Genomic DNA, 16,360 nt, shown 5'->3' on the forward strand with positions numbered 1-16,360 from the left:
TGCAAATGGAGATTTAGTAGTGTACGGTAAGAGAAAGTGTAACAACAAAGTCTTGTGAGGTAATGGCAGTCCAATGCTCCACAAAGTGACTGGTAACTGGTGCAGACCAGTGAGTGAGTCAGAGAGTGTGTGTGTTTGTGTGTGTGTGACAGAGTTCAGTGAGACCGTGGAGGAGAGAGGGGAGAGGGGGCAGAATCGGGAGGGAGTTAAGCTTCCTGACAGCCTGATGGATGAAGCTGTCCTTCAGCCTGCTGGTCCTGGCCTGGAGACTCCGCAGTCTCCTCCCCGACGGCAGCAGCTTGAAGAAGCTTTGCATTGGGTGCGTGGGATCAGCCGCTATGCAAAGGGCTTTTTTAGTGAGACGGGTGCTGTAAATGTCCTGGAGGGAGGGGAGAGAGACACCAATGATCCTCTCTGCAGCTCTCACTATGCGTTGGAGGGTTCTATGACAGGACGCATTGCAGGCTCCAAACCACACAGTGATGCAGCTCGACAGGATGCTCTCGATGGTGCCTCTGTAGAAAGTGTACATGATGGGGGCTGGTGCTCCTGCTCTTCTTAGTTTGCGGAGAAAGAAGAGACGCTGCTGTGATTTCTTGGCCAGTGCTGTGGTGTTGTACGTCCAGGAGAGATCCTCTGTGATGTGCACACCCAAGAACTTGGTGCTGCTCACTCTCTCCACAGACGCTCCGTCAATGGTCAGAGGAGCATGTTGGGTGTGCATTCTCCTGAAGTCCACAACAATCTCCTTCGTCTTCTCCACATTCAGAGAGAGATTGTTGTCAGCACACCACGTGGCCAGGCGTCTCACCTCACTTCTGTAGTCGGTCTCATCCCTGTTGCTAATGAGACCCACCACCGTTGTGTCGTCCGCAAACTTGATGAATCCCTAGCCTGTATTAACTCATTAGCGCTACATCAGTGTTACATGTGCCTCCCTCTGGTTTGCCATTTCGTGCTCCTCTGTGTGTGTATTTATAGTGTGGGTTGCCTTTACTGGTTGCCTTTTACTGTTGTTTCTCTATGTCTCACTGATTTTCATCTTCATGTTTCTCCCTACTACTCGTTTCAGGTTTGTTCTTTAGTTTTCCCCAGTCTAAGTTTTGGTAGCTCCCCATTCCTCATTTGCTGTTTTTGCCGCTTTGCCACCCCTGTAAATAAATGCTCACTCGCATTACAGCATTTGCCTGCATTTTGGGTCCTTCCTTCACAAACAACACACGAGGTATGTACCAGCTCACTCCCGGTGGCTACCTGGCGGGGCCTGGCACCTGTTGCTCGGTCAGGCCTCCTCCGGGGTGCGGGGGGCCCTCGGGCCTCCGGCCTCTGGGCCTGCGGCTCGGTTCACTCTGGCACAGCTGGCTGCCGGCAGAGCCGGCGGGCACGCCGGTGCAGCCCCCTCTAGCTTCTGCTCGGTGACTCCTGGGTGACGCCTTGTCTGGGGATCCTCAGCCCTTCCCATGAGGGTGGCACGGATGCCCCTCCGGTGGTCCTCCTTGGGCTCTTGCACTCTGGGGCCTCTGGATGTCTGGGGCCTGGATCTCCTCCATGCCTGCTTCATGCCCTGGGGGACGGGGCTATGGCTCGCTACATCCTCTTGCAGACCATTACATGTGGAAACCATTTGAATACAAGCGCGCTGATCCACACAGGTGTGCACACGGGTGTTCACTGTTTGTAGACTTAAATTACACCTTTCTTGGCTGCTACTTCAAAGCACATTGTGCGCTGTCTGTCCTGCGTGCTGCACAACAACATTCAATATTTAGTATTTACTGCTGTTTACACTTAGCTAGATTAATGTGATGGTGTTGTGTTTAGTATGTTGCTTTGGGTTTTTTTTGCTTGTTTTCTATTCTTCTTCTCTCAACAGGTGATCCAGGAGATTTTTTTTTTCTCCCCCCCTCTCTCACTGTCCCTCTCCCCTTCTGTTTTTCTTTTCCTTCCTCTTTCTTTCTCCCTTTCCTATCCCTCACTCATGTCTGTCCCGTCTGTAACAACTGAAAATAAAATAAAATAAAATAAATAATAAAAACAAAGGTCGATCAAGTGTATTTATAGTTGGTGTCTGCCTGTGCTTCTCGTCGCGTCGTCTGTGTTTCTCTGTGAATCTCCCGTGTAGTCTGCATTATTCCATGTTTCTTCGTGTCTCTCTGCTCCTCGCTCCATGTCCTTCATTTTGTATTAGTTTTCCCAGTTTAGGTTTATGTTCGGTTCTGCCCACACCTTGGTTTTGTGCACTGTAAATAAAACCCACTTGCACCTCCGCCATTGTCTGCTATTGGATCCTCCTTTCTCACCCTCCACACGACTGCCGCCCCAGCCGTGACAGTTTGTCCCGGACTTCAGCTACAATGAAAAAGACACAAAGCTGGATTTATTCTGTGTCTTTGCTGCACAGCTGCCTCTTCTCCTCTCATCCTCTCCCCCTCCCTCTCCTGTTTCTACTTCAATCATGAATCTGATCAATGATCAGCTGATCGGCTCTCTTGTTTGTTTATTGCTCACTTTGCGCCAGAAAGAGGAAACCAGCGGATGTCGCGCTAAACAACAGCAGCACGTTTAAGCTTGATCAGCTGTTGTTAGAATTTATTTAATATTAATTTCTAGTATCAGCTGATGTTTGCTGGAGCCACAGCTGTAAAGCTGCTGGTCATGATGTCGGTTTGGATATGTGGTGAGAGGGAAACATGAAGATGAAACCAGGAGATGTCCTTACTGAATCATCAGAGCTGAACAGGTGATGGAGAAACAGGTTTACCTTTTAGGTGACATGAATGAGTTGAAGGGAAGTTATGAACTGTTTCTGAGAGACAAATAACACCAGGATCCTTTTTTATGTCGCTGACAGCTGGTAACTGTGCAGGTGCGGATCTAGCAAAGTGTTGCCAGGGGTCCATGCAGGGCATTAAAAGGAAGAGGGGGGCACAAAGAAATACTTTCTTATTCTCATTTAAAATGTCTCACTTTAAAAAAAAATAATTATCTGAATCTTACAACAAACGATTGATAGATTGATGCATATATACCATCAGAACAGTGTACATCACTGTCACAACGGTGTTTATTTTCATTCAAAAGCTTTATGATTTTTCCTATAATGGCGGCCGGTCTCTAGTCAAATTCCCCGGGACGATTTTTTTTGTCCCAGTCCAGCCCTGTAAGCAGCTCATCTGCAGTCTGGTGTTACCTACATCTTCCTATTCAGAAGGCAGAATTTCCGAGTTCTGAGTACAATCGAAAGCACCACGACTGCAGTTTTTGTGTTGGATGTAAAAAGCAGGCTAGGATAGAATCAGGCGTGGGATTTCTCTCGTGGAAATGTGCACATTATTTTTTCCTTTCTATTGGTAGGTGGCACAGTGCACTTGTGGCAAGTAAGCAAGTTAGAAGACTGGCAATCTTGCTGGGTATCCAGTTATGGAAGCAACACATTAACAAGAGAATTCTGAGTAAAACCAAAGTTACTTTCCCTAGTAACTAGTTACTCTGAAAGTAACGAGTAACTTGAAGTAACTGAGTTACTTTTGATAGAAGTAACCAGTAATGTAACTAAGTTACTAATTTAAAGTAACTTACCCAACACTGGTCTCCACAGTGGTCTCCATTGTAGCTAAACATTTAATAAGTAAAGCAACATTTTGAAACCCCAATTTCCAAGCATGAGTTTTACTTTTACATGTACTGTGACAGAATACGTAAAGATGGATTTGTTGTACAGTGTGTTGCAGACAAATGAGGTGCAATTCATGGCACTTCTAGTAAGGGCATATATAACTGGAAACATCCTCCTAGGATTTTACGACTGTGTCCCTTTGTTTCGAATTTTGAAAAAGTCTCAAAGTTTGATGTTGTATTATAAAATGAAAATCTTTGGTTAAAAAAAAAAAAACATTTCCTTTTTAGTTTTTTTTTTTATAAGAACTTTGACATTGAAAATATTTTAAAGAAAATGAAATAATGTCCACAAGAGAGCATCCTGGAGTAATTTATCCACTGCTCTATGAGCAGAGTTCAAACACACTTTAAAACAGCTTGGCTATGTGTTGACTTTGCCATCTTTGACCTGTACATTCCCGCATTAGAAGTTTCTGGTTTGTAACTTCCAGGCATCTCTTTGTCTTTCTGTTCTTCAGTTCTTTGCCCTTGGAAAGAAAACACAAAGAGTTATAAATTCAGCCATTTTATTTAATTTTTTATTCATTTATTTTTTTTGCCTGCCCTGTCAAGATCTGTAACAATCAGAATTATTGTCTGAAGGACAAGAAAAATGCCCAACAGATTTATTTTCCCAAGTGGATCATTATGACTTTTGCTCTACTGTACCACTTGATTGTCATAGTTTATTCAATCTTTATTATTCATTTATTTTTTTTACTTTTAACTCATTACAATCAGAGCGGATAGGACCGGGGGATGGAAAAGAGAAAGAAGAAGAAAAGTCGGGAAGACAATTAACAAAAGGAGAGAGAAAGACAAATAGAGGAGAAGAGAGAGAGAGGAAAAAGACACTAAAAACTAGTTAGATAACCTAGTAAGAATAAGAAAAAACAAAACAACACAGTAGGGAAATCACGGCAACAACCAACATAAGCATGAGTAACAGTAAATAATAAATACTGAATGTTACCGAGCAGCATACAAGACTGATAATGCATGATATGTTTAGGGGCAGCAGCCAACCAAGATAGTATGTGTCTGTGAGTACCTGTTTGTACACAGGCAGGTACTCAGGTGTGAGCACCTGTGTTTGTAAGCCCGCTTGTATTCCTATTCCATGGTTCTCAATGTAACTTACAGTTTGTTTAGTTAGGAGACAAACAGTGTTCATTCAACCTCTTCTGAGAAATAGTAAACCATAACTGTGCTCCACATATCCCGACTTTAAAAAAACATGGGTTAAAAAAACTTCATTATGTGGTACCTGAGTGAAGTCCCAGTATATCCCCATTCCTTTCTGCACAGCCTCCTTACAGTTGTACAGGCCAGGCTCAGTTTCTTCTGTGCCTATGTCAGCTAAACAGCGGTTGTCATTGTACTTATGTGCCTTGATGCCACCAATGTAGAGCTCACCCGTTCCACGATAATATGCCAACTTAAAAGATAAAAGAGACAAAGGTCAAAATGATATCAAGATGTAAAAAAGTCAAACAAATGACACAGACAACAGGGTTTCAGACCACAAGGGATGATCATAAGCATGTGTAACTTATGTATGTATGTGTTTTAATATACATAATAAATACACGTAATCTGAATTTGGCTCCGCCCTCCTTGCTTCCAGCAGGACTGCAAAATTAAACATCACTCTCTGGAAGTCCCATTCATTTGTTTTACATTTGTGCCTTTGTGATGGTTCTTGAGCTCAACCAGTGTGTAGCAAAGAAGGAACTTTAGTTTAAGCAACTTTGTGTTTCTGTGGACAAGAAATTATCTTAATGCCACTGCACATACACAAATGCATGTGCTTGGAATGGGACATCCTGTGCGTGATTTAAAAATACCAGCCGCACTGGAAGCAGTCTCAGGTTGAACAAAGGTTTAAAATGGTTGACTTTTGTTGGTGTTTTTTGTTAGTTTGTTTGTTTTTATCTTAACTTTACGAATGCACCTCTGTTACTCATGATTCTGGAAAAACATGTCACTACTTCACTTACTTGAGAAACATAATAGTGGCAGTTGTAGGCAATAGGTGTGTGACCTGGTACTGGACCTTGGTCTAGGCACATGTCAGCATCAAGGTTCTTCATCTGTCAATATGATGGATAAAAGCAAGTCATGGAAAAACACAGATTCCCACAAATCCCGCAGGACTCGACTGTAACAAACTTACTAAGCAACAGAGAAGAGTCAACTTACTCCTCCGTATGCGAGGAGGTCGTCCCAGGGATCCAGCTTAGGATACACATTATCCAGGTACCATTTGAAAGGTTTACAGTTCAGCCTTTCTCTGAGTTTCTTCCTCTCTGAAATGTCGCCTATGTCAATTCCATGATTCTGCAGGAACAAAGAAAAAGATGTGAATCGATTCATAGATTGTGACTGAGGAAGAATATGAAGAAAGATTTTCGTTAAATGTCGAGGCTGAAAACACAAAGAGCTCTCAAAGGCCTCATGACTCTATGAACAGGAGAATGAAATATCCTTTAGAGAAAACATAATTTGCTGTTTGTGTCAGTGCCACAAAACACCTCAAATGGGATGTTCCAAGCCAAGTTAACGTTGTGCTTGTATTCATCCATCCAGATCTCTGCAACTCTGAGGGCATTTCTCTTCATGGCAGGACCCAGGTCAGGCATGTAGGGCTTGTGGGCCCTCTCGATGTGGGCGATCTTGGAACATGGAACAACTTCAACACTGCCTCCACATGTCCATACCTACATGAAAAAAAAGTGCACCTTAAAAACAAATACATATTTCATCACTCATGACTGCTCCACAACTCTTCTTTAAAAATCATTATTATGAAAGAGAATTTTATGACTCTGTGATCTTTACTCACACGAATTCCCAGCTCAACATTTTCTCCACCATACACTTTCATTCCTTCATCAAGGACTCCAATTTCCCCCAGAAACTTTCTATCAGCAACCAGGATCCCCATGACAGATGGACTCCTAAAGTCAAAGAAGAGAACTCCATTTTAACTATTGTACATTGATATTAGATCATAATGATAGAGTTAATATGGCTGTTATATTGTTAAACATTGATTTCACTTGAACTTACTTGCCAGGCAGTGAACCGTCATTAAGTTTGTAATACTCGGGTGTAAAACTCTCATACATGCACCACAGAGCCCAGTCGAAGGCGTGTGCACTGGGATGATATGTAGTAACCTTGAGATCATCAAAGCTGACTTTATCAAACACCGGGGAAACCACCACAGTTCGGTCAGCTTTAATCTGTGTCAGCAGAGGTTCAGCCCTGTATGAAGGAGGGGAAAAAATGATGGTTCAAAAAATGTTACATAATAAGTGGAAGTCACACCCTTAAAGACTTCAGTGGAAGCACACACCCAGCTGTCGCATTTAATGGTCACTTCACGTGATCTCTTTTATTTTTCAAAAGATACACCCACCTGTCAACTTTTAACTGATGCACAGGGTTGGGATGCTGTGACAGTTTGTTCTTTTAAAAATAATTCTTTAACAAAAAGATTGTCTAAGCAGCATCTGCGTCATCACCACCAGCACCATAACACAAGTTAATTACTGTCTCAGTAAATCTGCTCAATGGTTTGAAGACCATAGTGTAGTTGTACAGAGATCACTGCTCAGTGGGTTACTGGGAAGTTGCAACTGTGTGTAACGCTTGTGTGTTTAAGAAGGTAAACATGTTAATCTCAGCAAGTTGATTCTGAAACTATGACACCAGCCAGCTATCCCATGTGGAAAAGATATATATAAATCTTATAAAGTTTGTATCTGTCTTGTGTGAAACTTGTATGAAAAGCATACAAGAGTGAAAACTAGGGATGGACATAAACGGTAGTAACCAGACCGAAAAGCAGCGCACATTTCGGTGCTTTATTTCCTGAGCTGTGATACACTTTAGATTCTAGCCAATCATTTTACATTTCCGAGGATAGTAGGCGGGCCCAGGTACGTACGTTCTTTTAGAGCAGAGCTACAGATTAAAAATGCCCAAGGCAAAGTGGTCAAAGTCTGGCTGTACTTCACAGCAAAAGATGCAAACTCAGCAGCAACAAGTGCTTTAAGCTGATACTGTGATACTGTCAAAGGAGGTAACACCTCGAATCTGGTGAAACACCTGGCGACGCATAGCGTTTTTTTTAAAAGCTGAGAAATGCGCCGTATTTGATAGCTTGCTGCGAGACCTCACACCGAGCACATCTACTGCGGGTGTGGTGCCAGTTATCGGACCCGGAGTTAGCAACATCCCCCAAAAACACGAAGAGGAGAGTCCTGGCCCCTAGCCCTGCCAGTGTAGCAGAAATGATGAGGATGATGATGCAGCAGCAGCCGTTCTTCTCTGCGTGAGTAGCTTAATGTTGTTCGTGTGTAATTTACGTTGAGTAGGCTAACTGCGTTATTACATTAATGCACGTAAGGTGAACTAGCAAACATCATCATAGCTACATGCGGCTGTCTTCTTGTTTGATGGCAGATGCTCCCTTCACCCTGGCCAAAAAGGCTAAAATGACCGAAGAAAAAGAGGGAAACAGTTAAACATGAGAGGTTTTTGGACAAAGTTTGTGTTTTTTCCATTGTTTAAGCACTGCTTCCAGCCAAGAGTGATGCCGTATATGCCCCATAGCTGCAGAAAAGGCTAACATTGTTATCTTTTTACCAAAAAACAGCTGAATATGAGAGGTTTTTGGACAAAGTTTGTGTTCTCCATTCTTTAAGCACCGGTTTGAGCACCGTTTAAGCACCGGCACAGTTTCAAAAGTACCGATTTGGCACCGGTATCGGATAAAACCTAAACGATACCCATCCCTAGTGAAAACAGATATAAGATCCCATGAAAAATTATATAAATGAAACTTGTATGTTTTGGATAGTTACTAAAACAATATATGAAAGTAGCCACTTTCATTAGCAAATCATATGAGCCTTATTCACTATATGAAGTAGGCCAAATCTGATGCAAATCTTTTATAAGTTTTTTCTATTTCTTTTCCGTATGGGATGGCCTCAAGTCAGTGGTAGAAGTTTGTGATTGGTAAAGATATTTATGTCATAAATATCATATATAAATGTGTTCTATACTGCAATGTTGTAATATAATTAAAGAAACTATTAGAAATATCCTAATAACAGAAAATAAAACACCTAAACAAGTGAATGAAAGCATATATTTCTGCCATGTTCCTACCACATCTCATGGACTTCAATGTGTGCGTCCAGGATGGCCACCACGTCAGCAGTAGCAGCCCTCCACCCAGATACTCTGGCATGAGCGAGACCTCTCTGCTCACTGTGCCTCACTCTCACAATACGGAGATTAGGGTTCTCCTGCTCAAGCGACTTCACATAAACGTCAAGGTCACCCTTCAGATTGTCTGAATGGAAAAGAGAAAATTATTCGTTGTTTTTTTGTTTTTAGTTTGTTTTTAGTTTTGCTTTTCCCTGAATTTTCGGCTGGGTCAGTCATACTATAGTCAGTGATTTCTATCTCTGCCCTGCAACAGACAGGCGACATGTTCAGGGTGTAAACTGTCTTTAGCTGTATGAAAGTTGGGAGAGGCTTCGGAAGCTTCAACCAAGCACGAAAACTGGTTTGACTACAAACATGCATGACATGCTTGTGAATGATTACAAGTGTTTTGTACATCTAACAAATAATCTTTATTTAGCTTCCAATGATTATTTTGAACTGGTAGACATATACAGGAAAGGAATGTGAGAGGCGTGTACATAAGACAACAGCTACATTGTCAGTCTGCACTCATTGGCAGTAATTTGCATGGCCAATAATTAGAGTTGTTTTTTAAAATAACCAATTTACCATTAGAACTATGGTCATCCACCATTATTATCTCCTTCAGCAGGTTTTCAGGGGTGCGGTTGATGATGCTGCACAGGGCTCTTTGGAGAACAGACAGGGCTTCATCCAGGTAGATGAGCACCACACTGAGACTCGGCAGGTCCTTGGGGTAACTCTTTTTCAGACACCTATTTATTAAAAAGGATTATATGAAATGCCACTGTATTTGTTCAGAAATATGAAATATTTAGCAAGCGATAATCTGGGTGGACTTAGTTATTTGGATTTTCTTTTCTTTGCACGTACACGAGAGAGAATGAAAGATTAAAATCATGAAAAATGAAAGTTGTACCGAGGATCTCTGGTATCTGGAAGAGGTCGATCCAGAGGGAGGCGATCGCTCAGAAAAACATTGTACCCATACTTCTCATACAGGCTCTGAGCCTCTCTTTGGTCATTATCAGAGAGATCTTCCCCCCATGTCTTGAACAAGTATGACTTAGGGAACAGTTTCTTAGGCTTTTTCATTTGGGCCTCCTCGGTTTGGGCTTGGATATTTGGATCACATTCCTTTTGCTTCTCTGCTTGCTGTTGGACCTCTACTGATTTTCTGTGTCTGTGGCTGTCTTCTTCTAGCATCTTCTGCATGACATCCTGCTTTTTCTCAAAACGTCTGAGTGCATCGTCTTCGGTAGAAAACAACATCAGCAAAAACATGATCAAGGAAATGGAACAGTTAATATTCCTACTAAACAAAACAAACACTGCACAAAATAATGTGAAAATTACAACATAAAACACATTTATAGTAAAGGTACAAACACCTGTTATAATTTGACCTCATCTGTCGTTAATAACAAAAGTTCAGTTAAAAGCCATTTATTTATTTATTTTAATAACTGTACATACTCTTGTTCCATGACTGCCTTTTGTATTTTTTCTTTCTTTTTATTAATAAATATTCTAAAAACTTGTCACATCTTCAGTACATGTGTAGCCAATACCCTTTACTGCCTCTCAACTTATTTTTAAGATTTCAACTCCTTTTACTACTGGATCTCTTTTTTATTTGTGGTGCAAGTAATATAGGTACCATGAAATCATAATTAATATTAATATGTGACAGAACTCACTTAGATTGCTGATGCTTGCCTCCAGGTTGGTTAAACTTTTGATCATACGCGGTGTGTCCAAATCTTTATGGGTATCCACACCAGGTTGGCATCTGTTCTTCAGAAACATGCCTAAAAACAAGAGGCCCACTATGGTCCCCAGTAAAAAGAATAGCCGCTTTGTCCACGCTCCCCTCATAGTGATAATACATAGAATGCCTAACAAGGGAATAACACCTCAGAGAACACGTACAGCAAAGCTCAGCTACTGACCTGACGGGATCGACTAGCTTGTACCTACTTTGCATTGTATAAAACGGTTGGGTTAACTCTACATGGGCAGACTCTTTGGCATCCCTGCCCACCCATTCAAGACACAGGTGATCCTTGTGTGCGCTGATGTCACTGCTCTTTTAATAAAACACCTGAAGTTCCATGTCACACCCTCATTTTTAACATACTGCTCAATGAGTAATAATAATAATAATGGATTAGATTTATATAGCGCTTTTCAAGGTACCCAAAGCGCTTTACAATGCCACTATTCATTCACTCTCACGTTCACACACCGGTGGAGGCAGCTACAGTTGTAGCCACAGCTGCCCTGGGGCAGACTGACAGAAGCGAGGCTGCCATATCGCGCCAACACCAGTAGGCAGTAGGTGAAGTGTCTTGCCCAATGACACAATGACCAGGACAGAGAGCCCAGGGATCGAACCGGCGATCTTCCGGTTACAGATGCACTTCCCAACCCCCTGAGCCACGGTCGCCCTGAATAGACAACTGTTGTGAACATACACTTTGAATATATTGTAATTTTCATTTTACTGGCTGTTGATTGTTTGGGTAACATGCAACGTCTGTTGTCTCTGGCCCTACCAGATGGCTGGCCACACCTGAAGATCATGCCACGCACCTGCAGCTGATCGTCGGGGGAGCTATTTAAGACTGCATCGGTAATACCTATTAAAATACTGGAAACGCACGTCCCTCAAACTTGTACCAGACAGAACAAATGTCTAATTAAAATACCCCCCCCCCCCCCCCCCCCCCAAGAAAAAAAAAAAAAAAAGTTGTATGATCTGTGTTGGAACTGAAACTGAGTAAGAAAAGAACAACATTTTAAAACTGCGATATTCAAGCATGATTTTACTATTATGTGTGTACTGGGACAGAATATGTGAAGGTGTATTTGTGGAAAAAAGATTTGCTGTACAGTGTGTGGCTGCATGAGATATGCTGTTGTATTGAAAGGCAATGTAATTCATGCCACTACTAGTAAGGGCATAGGTAATTGGAAACATCCTGCTAGGATTTCAAATGCGTCACTTTGTTTCTAATTTTGAAAAAGTCTCAAAGTTTGCTGCTCTATCATGGACGAAAAATCTTTGGCACAAAATAATTAAATTTTTAGGATATTTCTTTAAAATAACAAATTTGACATTAATTCATTTTGTATAAACTATTTTCAATTTTTCACATTTCATTTTTAGATTTTTTTATGAGAACTCTGACATTGAAAATATTTTAGGGAAAATGAAATAATGTCCACATGAGGGCATCCTGGTTTAATTTTTCCACTGCTCTATGAGCAGAGCTCAACCACACTTTCAAAGGGTTTGATTGTGTTTTGATTTTGCCATCTTTGACCTGTACATTCCTGTAATAGAAGTTTCTGGTTTATAATTTCCAGGTATCTATTTGTCTGTCTGTCTGTAGCCATGTAGCCACACTCAGGTCATTCAACCTCTTCTGAGAAGCAGTAAACCATAACTGTGGTCCACATATCATGACTTTAAAAAAACCTCACTTAAAAAAACAAAACTTCATTATGTGGTACCTGAGTGAAGTCCCAGTATATCCCCATTCCTTTCTGCACAGCCTCCTTACAGTTGTACAGGCCAGGCTCAGTTTCTTCTGTGCCTATGTCAGCTAAACAGCGGTTGTCATTGTACTTATGTGCCTTGATGCCACCAATGTAGAGCTCACCCGTTCCACGATAATATGCCAACTTAAAAGATAAAAGAGACAAAGGTCAAAATGATATCAAGATGTAAAAAAGTTAAACAAATGACACAGACAACAGGGTTTCAGACCACAAGGGATGATCATAAGCATGTGTAACTTATGTATGTATGTGTTTTAATATACATAATAAATACACGTAATCTGAATTTGGCTCCGCCCTCCTTGCTTCCAGCAGGACTGCAAAATTAAACATCACTCTCTGGAAGTCCCATTCATTTGTTTTACATTTGTGCCTTTGTGATGGTTCTTGAGCTCAACCAGTGTGTAGCAAAGAAGGAACTTTAGTTTAAGCAACTTTGTGTTTCTGTGGACAAGAAATTATCTTAATGCCACTGCACATACACAAATGCATGTGCTTGGAATGGGACATCCTGTGTGTGATTTAAAAATACCAGCCGCACTGGAAGCAGTCTCAGGTTGAACAAAGGTTTAAAATGGTTGACTTTTGTTGGTGTTTTTTGTTTGTTTGTTTTTATCTTAACTTTATGAATGCACCTCTGTTACTCATGATTCTGGACAAACATGTCACTACTTCACTTACTTGAGAAACATAATAGTGGCAGTTGTAGGCAATAGGTGTGTGACCTGGTACTGGACCTTGGTCTAGGCACATGTCAGCGTCAAGGTTCTTCATCTGTCAATATGATGGATAAAAGCAAATCATGGAAAAACACAGATTCCCACAAATCCCGCAGGACTCGACTGTAACAAACTTACTAAGCAACAGAGAAGAGTCAACTTACTCCTCCGTATGCGAGGAGGTCGTCCCAGGGATCCAGCTTAGGATACACATTATCCAGGTACCATTTGAAAGAGAAAGGGCTGAACTGTAAACCTGAGTTTCTTCCTCTCTGAAATGTCGCCTATGTCAATTCCATGATTCTGCAGGAACAAAGAAAAAGATGTGAATCGATTCATAGATTGTGACTGAGGAAGAATATGAAGAAAGATTTTCGTTAAATGTCGATGCTGAAAACACAAAGAGCTCTCAAAGGCCTCATGACTCTATGAACAGGAGAATGAAATATCCTTTAGAGAAAACATAATTTGCTGTTTGTGTCAGTGCCACAAAACACCTCAAATGGGATGTTCCAAGCCAAGTTAACGTTGTGCTTGTATTCATCCATCCAGATCTCTGCAACTCTGAGGGCATTTCTCTTCATGGCAGGACCCAGGTCAGGCATGTAGGGCTTGTGGGCCCTCTCGATGTGGGCGATCTTGGAACATGGAACAACTTCAACACTGCCTCCACATGTCCATACCTACATGAAAAAAAAGTGCACCTTAAAACAAATACATATTTCATCATTCATGACTGCTCCACAACTCTTCTTTAAAATCATTATTATGAAAGAGAATTTATAACCATGTGGTCTTTACTCACACGAATTCCCAGCTCAACATTTTCTCCACCATACACTTTCATTCCTTCATCAAGGACTCCAATTTGCCCCAGAAACTTTCTATCAGCAACCAGGATCCCCATGACAGATGGACTCCTAAAGTCAAAGAAGAGAAATTATTTTACAACTACTGTATATTGTTATTATAATAAAAAATAAATTGAAATATAATGATAGAGATAATAAGGCTGTTATGTTGGTTACACTGATTTCACTTGAACTTACTTGCCAGGCAGTGAACCGTCATTAAGTTTGTAATACTCGGGTGTAAAACTCTCATACGTGCACCACAGAGCCCAGTCGAAGGCGTGTGCACTGGGATGATATGTAGTAACCTTGAGATCATCAAAGCTGACTTTATCAAACACCGGGGAAACCACCACAGTTCGGTCAGCTTTAATCTGTGTCAGCAGAGGTTCAGCCCTGTATGAAGGAGGGGAACAAATGATGGTTCAAAAAATGTTACATAATAAGTGGAAGTCACACCCTTAAAGACTTCAGTGGAATCACACACCCAGCTGTGGCATTTAATGGTCAGTTCACTTGATCTCCTTTATTTTTCAAAAGATACACCCACCTGTCAACTTTTAACTGATGCACAGGGTTGGGATGCTGTGACAGTTTGTTCTTTTAAAAATAATTCTTTAACAAAAAGATTGTCTAAGCAGCATCTGCGTCATCACCACCAGCACCATAACACAAGTTAATTACTGTCTCAGTAAATCTGCTCAATGGTTTGAAGACCATAGTGTAGTTGTACAGAGATCACTGCTCAGTGGGTTACTGGGAAGTTGCAACTGTGTGTAACGCTTGTGTGTGTTTAAGAAGGTAAACATGTTAATCTCAGCAAGTTGATTCTGAAACCGTGACACCAGCCAGCTATGGCCTCAAATCAGTGGAATGAACAAGTGAATGAAAACATGCACTTTTGCCATGTTCCTACCACATCTCATGGACTTCAATGTGTGCGTCCAGGATGGCCGCCACGTCAGCAGTAGCAGCCCTGCACCCGGATGCTCTGGGGTTCTCCTGCTCAAGCGACTTCATGTACCTATCAAGGTCACCCTTCAGATTTTCTGAATTGTATAAAGAAAAAGATCCTTCGTAGAACTTTTTGTTTGTTTTTTTGTTTTCCCAGGGTTTTTGGGTGGGTCATTGACACTACAGTCAGTGAGTCATACTTTGGCACTGCAACAGACAGGCGACTGTGGCGGGGCGTGGTCTGCGATGTTGCTGCAGGTGAGATGGACGCACCTGCATGGCATCTACTATCATGCCTCGCCAACTTAGAAGTCTTTGCTCAGTTTGAGTTGTTGTGTTGGTGATGTGTGCGGCTGGCAGCAGGAAAGCCGTGCCGGTTCGTGTGTGTTTAACACCACCAGGGTGCAGAGGAGGCTACTCCCCCCCCTCTGTCCCCTTCTGGCTGCCTCTGCCTCAATTTTATCCCACAACTTAGACATTCACATTATTCACACTCTCATTACACATACATATAGGATCTTGGGGATGGGCACAATCACGGAGTCCAAATTACCATCAGGGTGTATACCTCACCCCTGGCGTCGTTGCCCACCTCTCAATTTTAAAGACACTTAGACATTGAGGGCTATCAGGAGGGACTATGCGCTTACCTGCTGCTCCTTGGCAGGTAGCTCCATGCCCTCCTGGGTTTTAATTGCACCTTAGAACACACATGCATCAACACTACAATGAGCGGGTGGAGGGAGGTTTGGAGTCTTCTCCCACCCCCATTCTCTGAGGCCTGCTGGAGCGGGGGGGCTAGGAGGAGGAGTTGGCCATCCGACTGCGGTCTGGAGTGTGGGGCCTCCCTGCTGCTGCGGAGTCGGGGCGGTCTGCCTCCCCCCACCGCAGGGAAAAGGGTAACACCACCTGGGTCTGGGTGCAGTTCCCCCCTCCAGGGGCGAGGGCACCTAGACCCGGTTTGTAGAGTACGCTTGGGGAGTGTGATCGTGTGTACAGCGTCTCTTTATGTCTGTCTCCACGTTGGTTGAGTGTGGAGTAAGTGCATATGAGAACATGAGGGTGGGAATGGATGTTTGTGTCTGTGTGTGCCTGTATGTCTGTGTCTATATGTCAGGTTGGGTATCAGACGCCACCTCTCTGGGGACACCTCAGGCCCTCCAAGGTTTGGAGGCCTATCTCCACCCACCACCACTTCCCCTGCCAGTGGCGGACTCCCTCAGACATCGGTGCGTTGGTGGTTCTTTGTGTCTGGGGGTGGGCGTCCGGGTACACACCGGCTCACTCCTTGGCGGCCGCTTATCGGGGCCTGGAGCCTGGGGCTCGCTCGGGCCCCTTCGGAGGTGGGGTGCCCCCGGCCTCTCGGCCTGGGGCTCGGTCACT

At 42.6% G+C, this 16,360-nt stretch overlaps 1 protein-coding gene and 1 pseudogene across 1 annotated transcript; both read right to left on the minus strand.

Annotated features, from left to right (window-relative positions):
• Nucleotides 1-3,939: 3,939 nt before the first annotated feature.
• LOC113027135 (probable polypeptide N-acetylgalactosaminyltransferase 8) lies at nucleotides 3,940-11,003 on the minus strand. The gene is made up of 11 exons (XM_026176688.1): nucleotides 10,587-11,003; nucleotides 9,806-10,139; nucleotides 9,475-9,641; nucleotides 8,842-9,028; nucleotides 6,730-6,927; nucleotides 6,503-6,617; nucleotides 6,192-6,377; nucleotides 5,860-5,997; nucleotides 5,658-5,750; nucleotides 4,925-5,095; nucleotides 3,940-4,145 (listed from the first exon to the last, which is right to left on the minus strand). The coding sequence occupies exons 1-11, from the start codon at nucleotides 10,762-10,764 to the stop codon at nucleotides 4,026-4,028; spliced, it is 1,887 nt and encodes a 628-aa protein (XP_026032473.1). The 5' UTR covers nucleotides 10,765-11,003; the 3' UTR covers nucleotides 3,940-4,025.
• Nucleotides 11,004-12,034: 1,031 nt separating this feature from the next.
• On the minus strand, nucleotides 12,035-15,271 carry LOC113024977 (probable polypeptide N-acetylgalactosaminyltransferase 8; annotated as a pseudogene).
• Between the last annotated feature and the right edge of the window lie 1,089 nt (nucleotides 15,272-16,360).

This window comes from Astatotilapia calliptera, chromosome 7, assembly GCF_900246225.1.
Source record: "Astatotilapia calliptera chromosome 7, fAstCal1.2, whole genome shotgun sequence".
NCBI lineage: Eukaryota > Metazoa > Chordata > Actinopteri > Cichliformes > Cichlidae > Astatotilapia > Astatotilapia calliptera.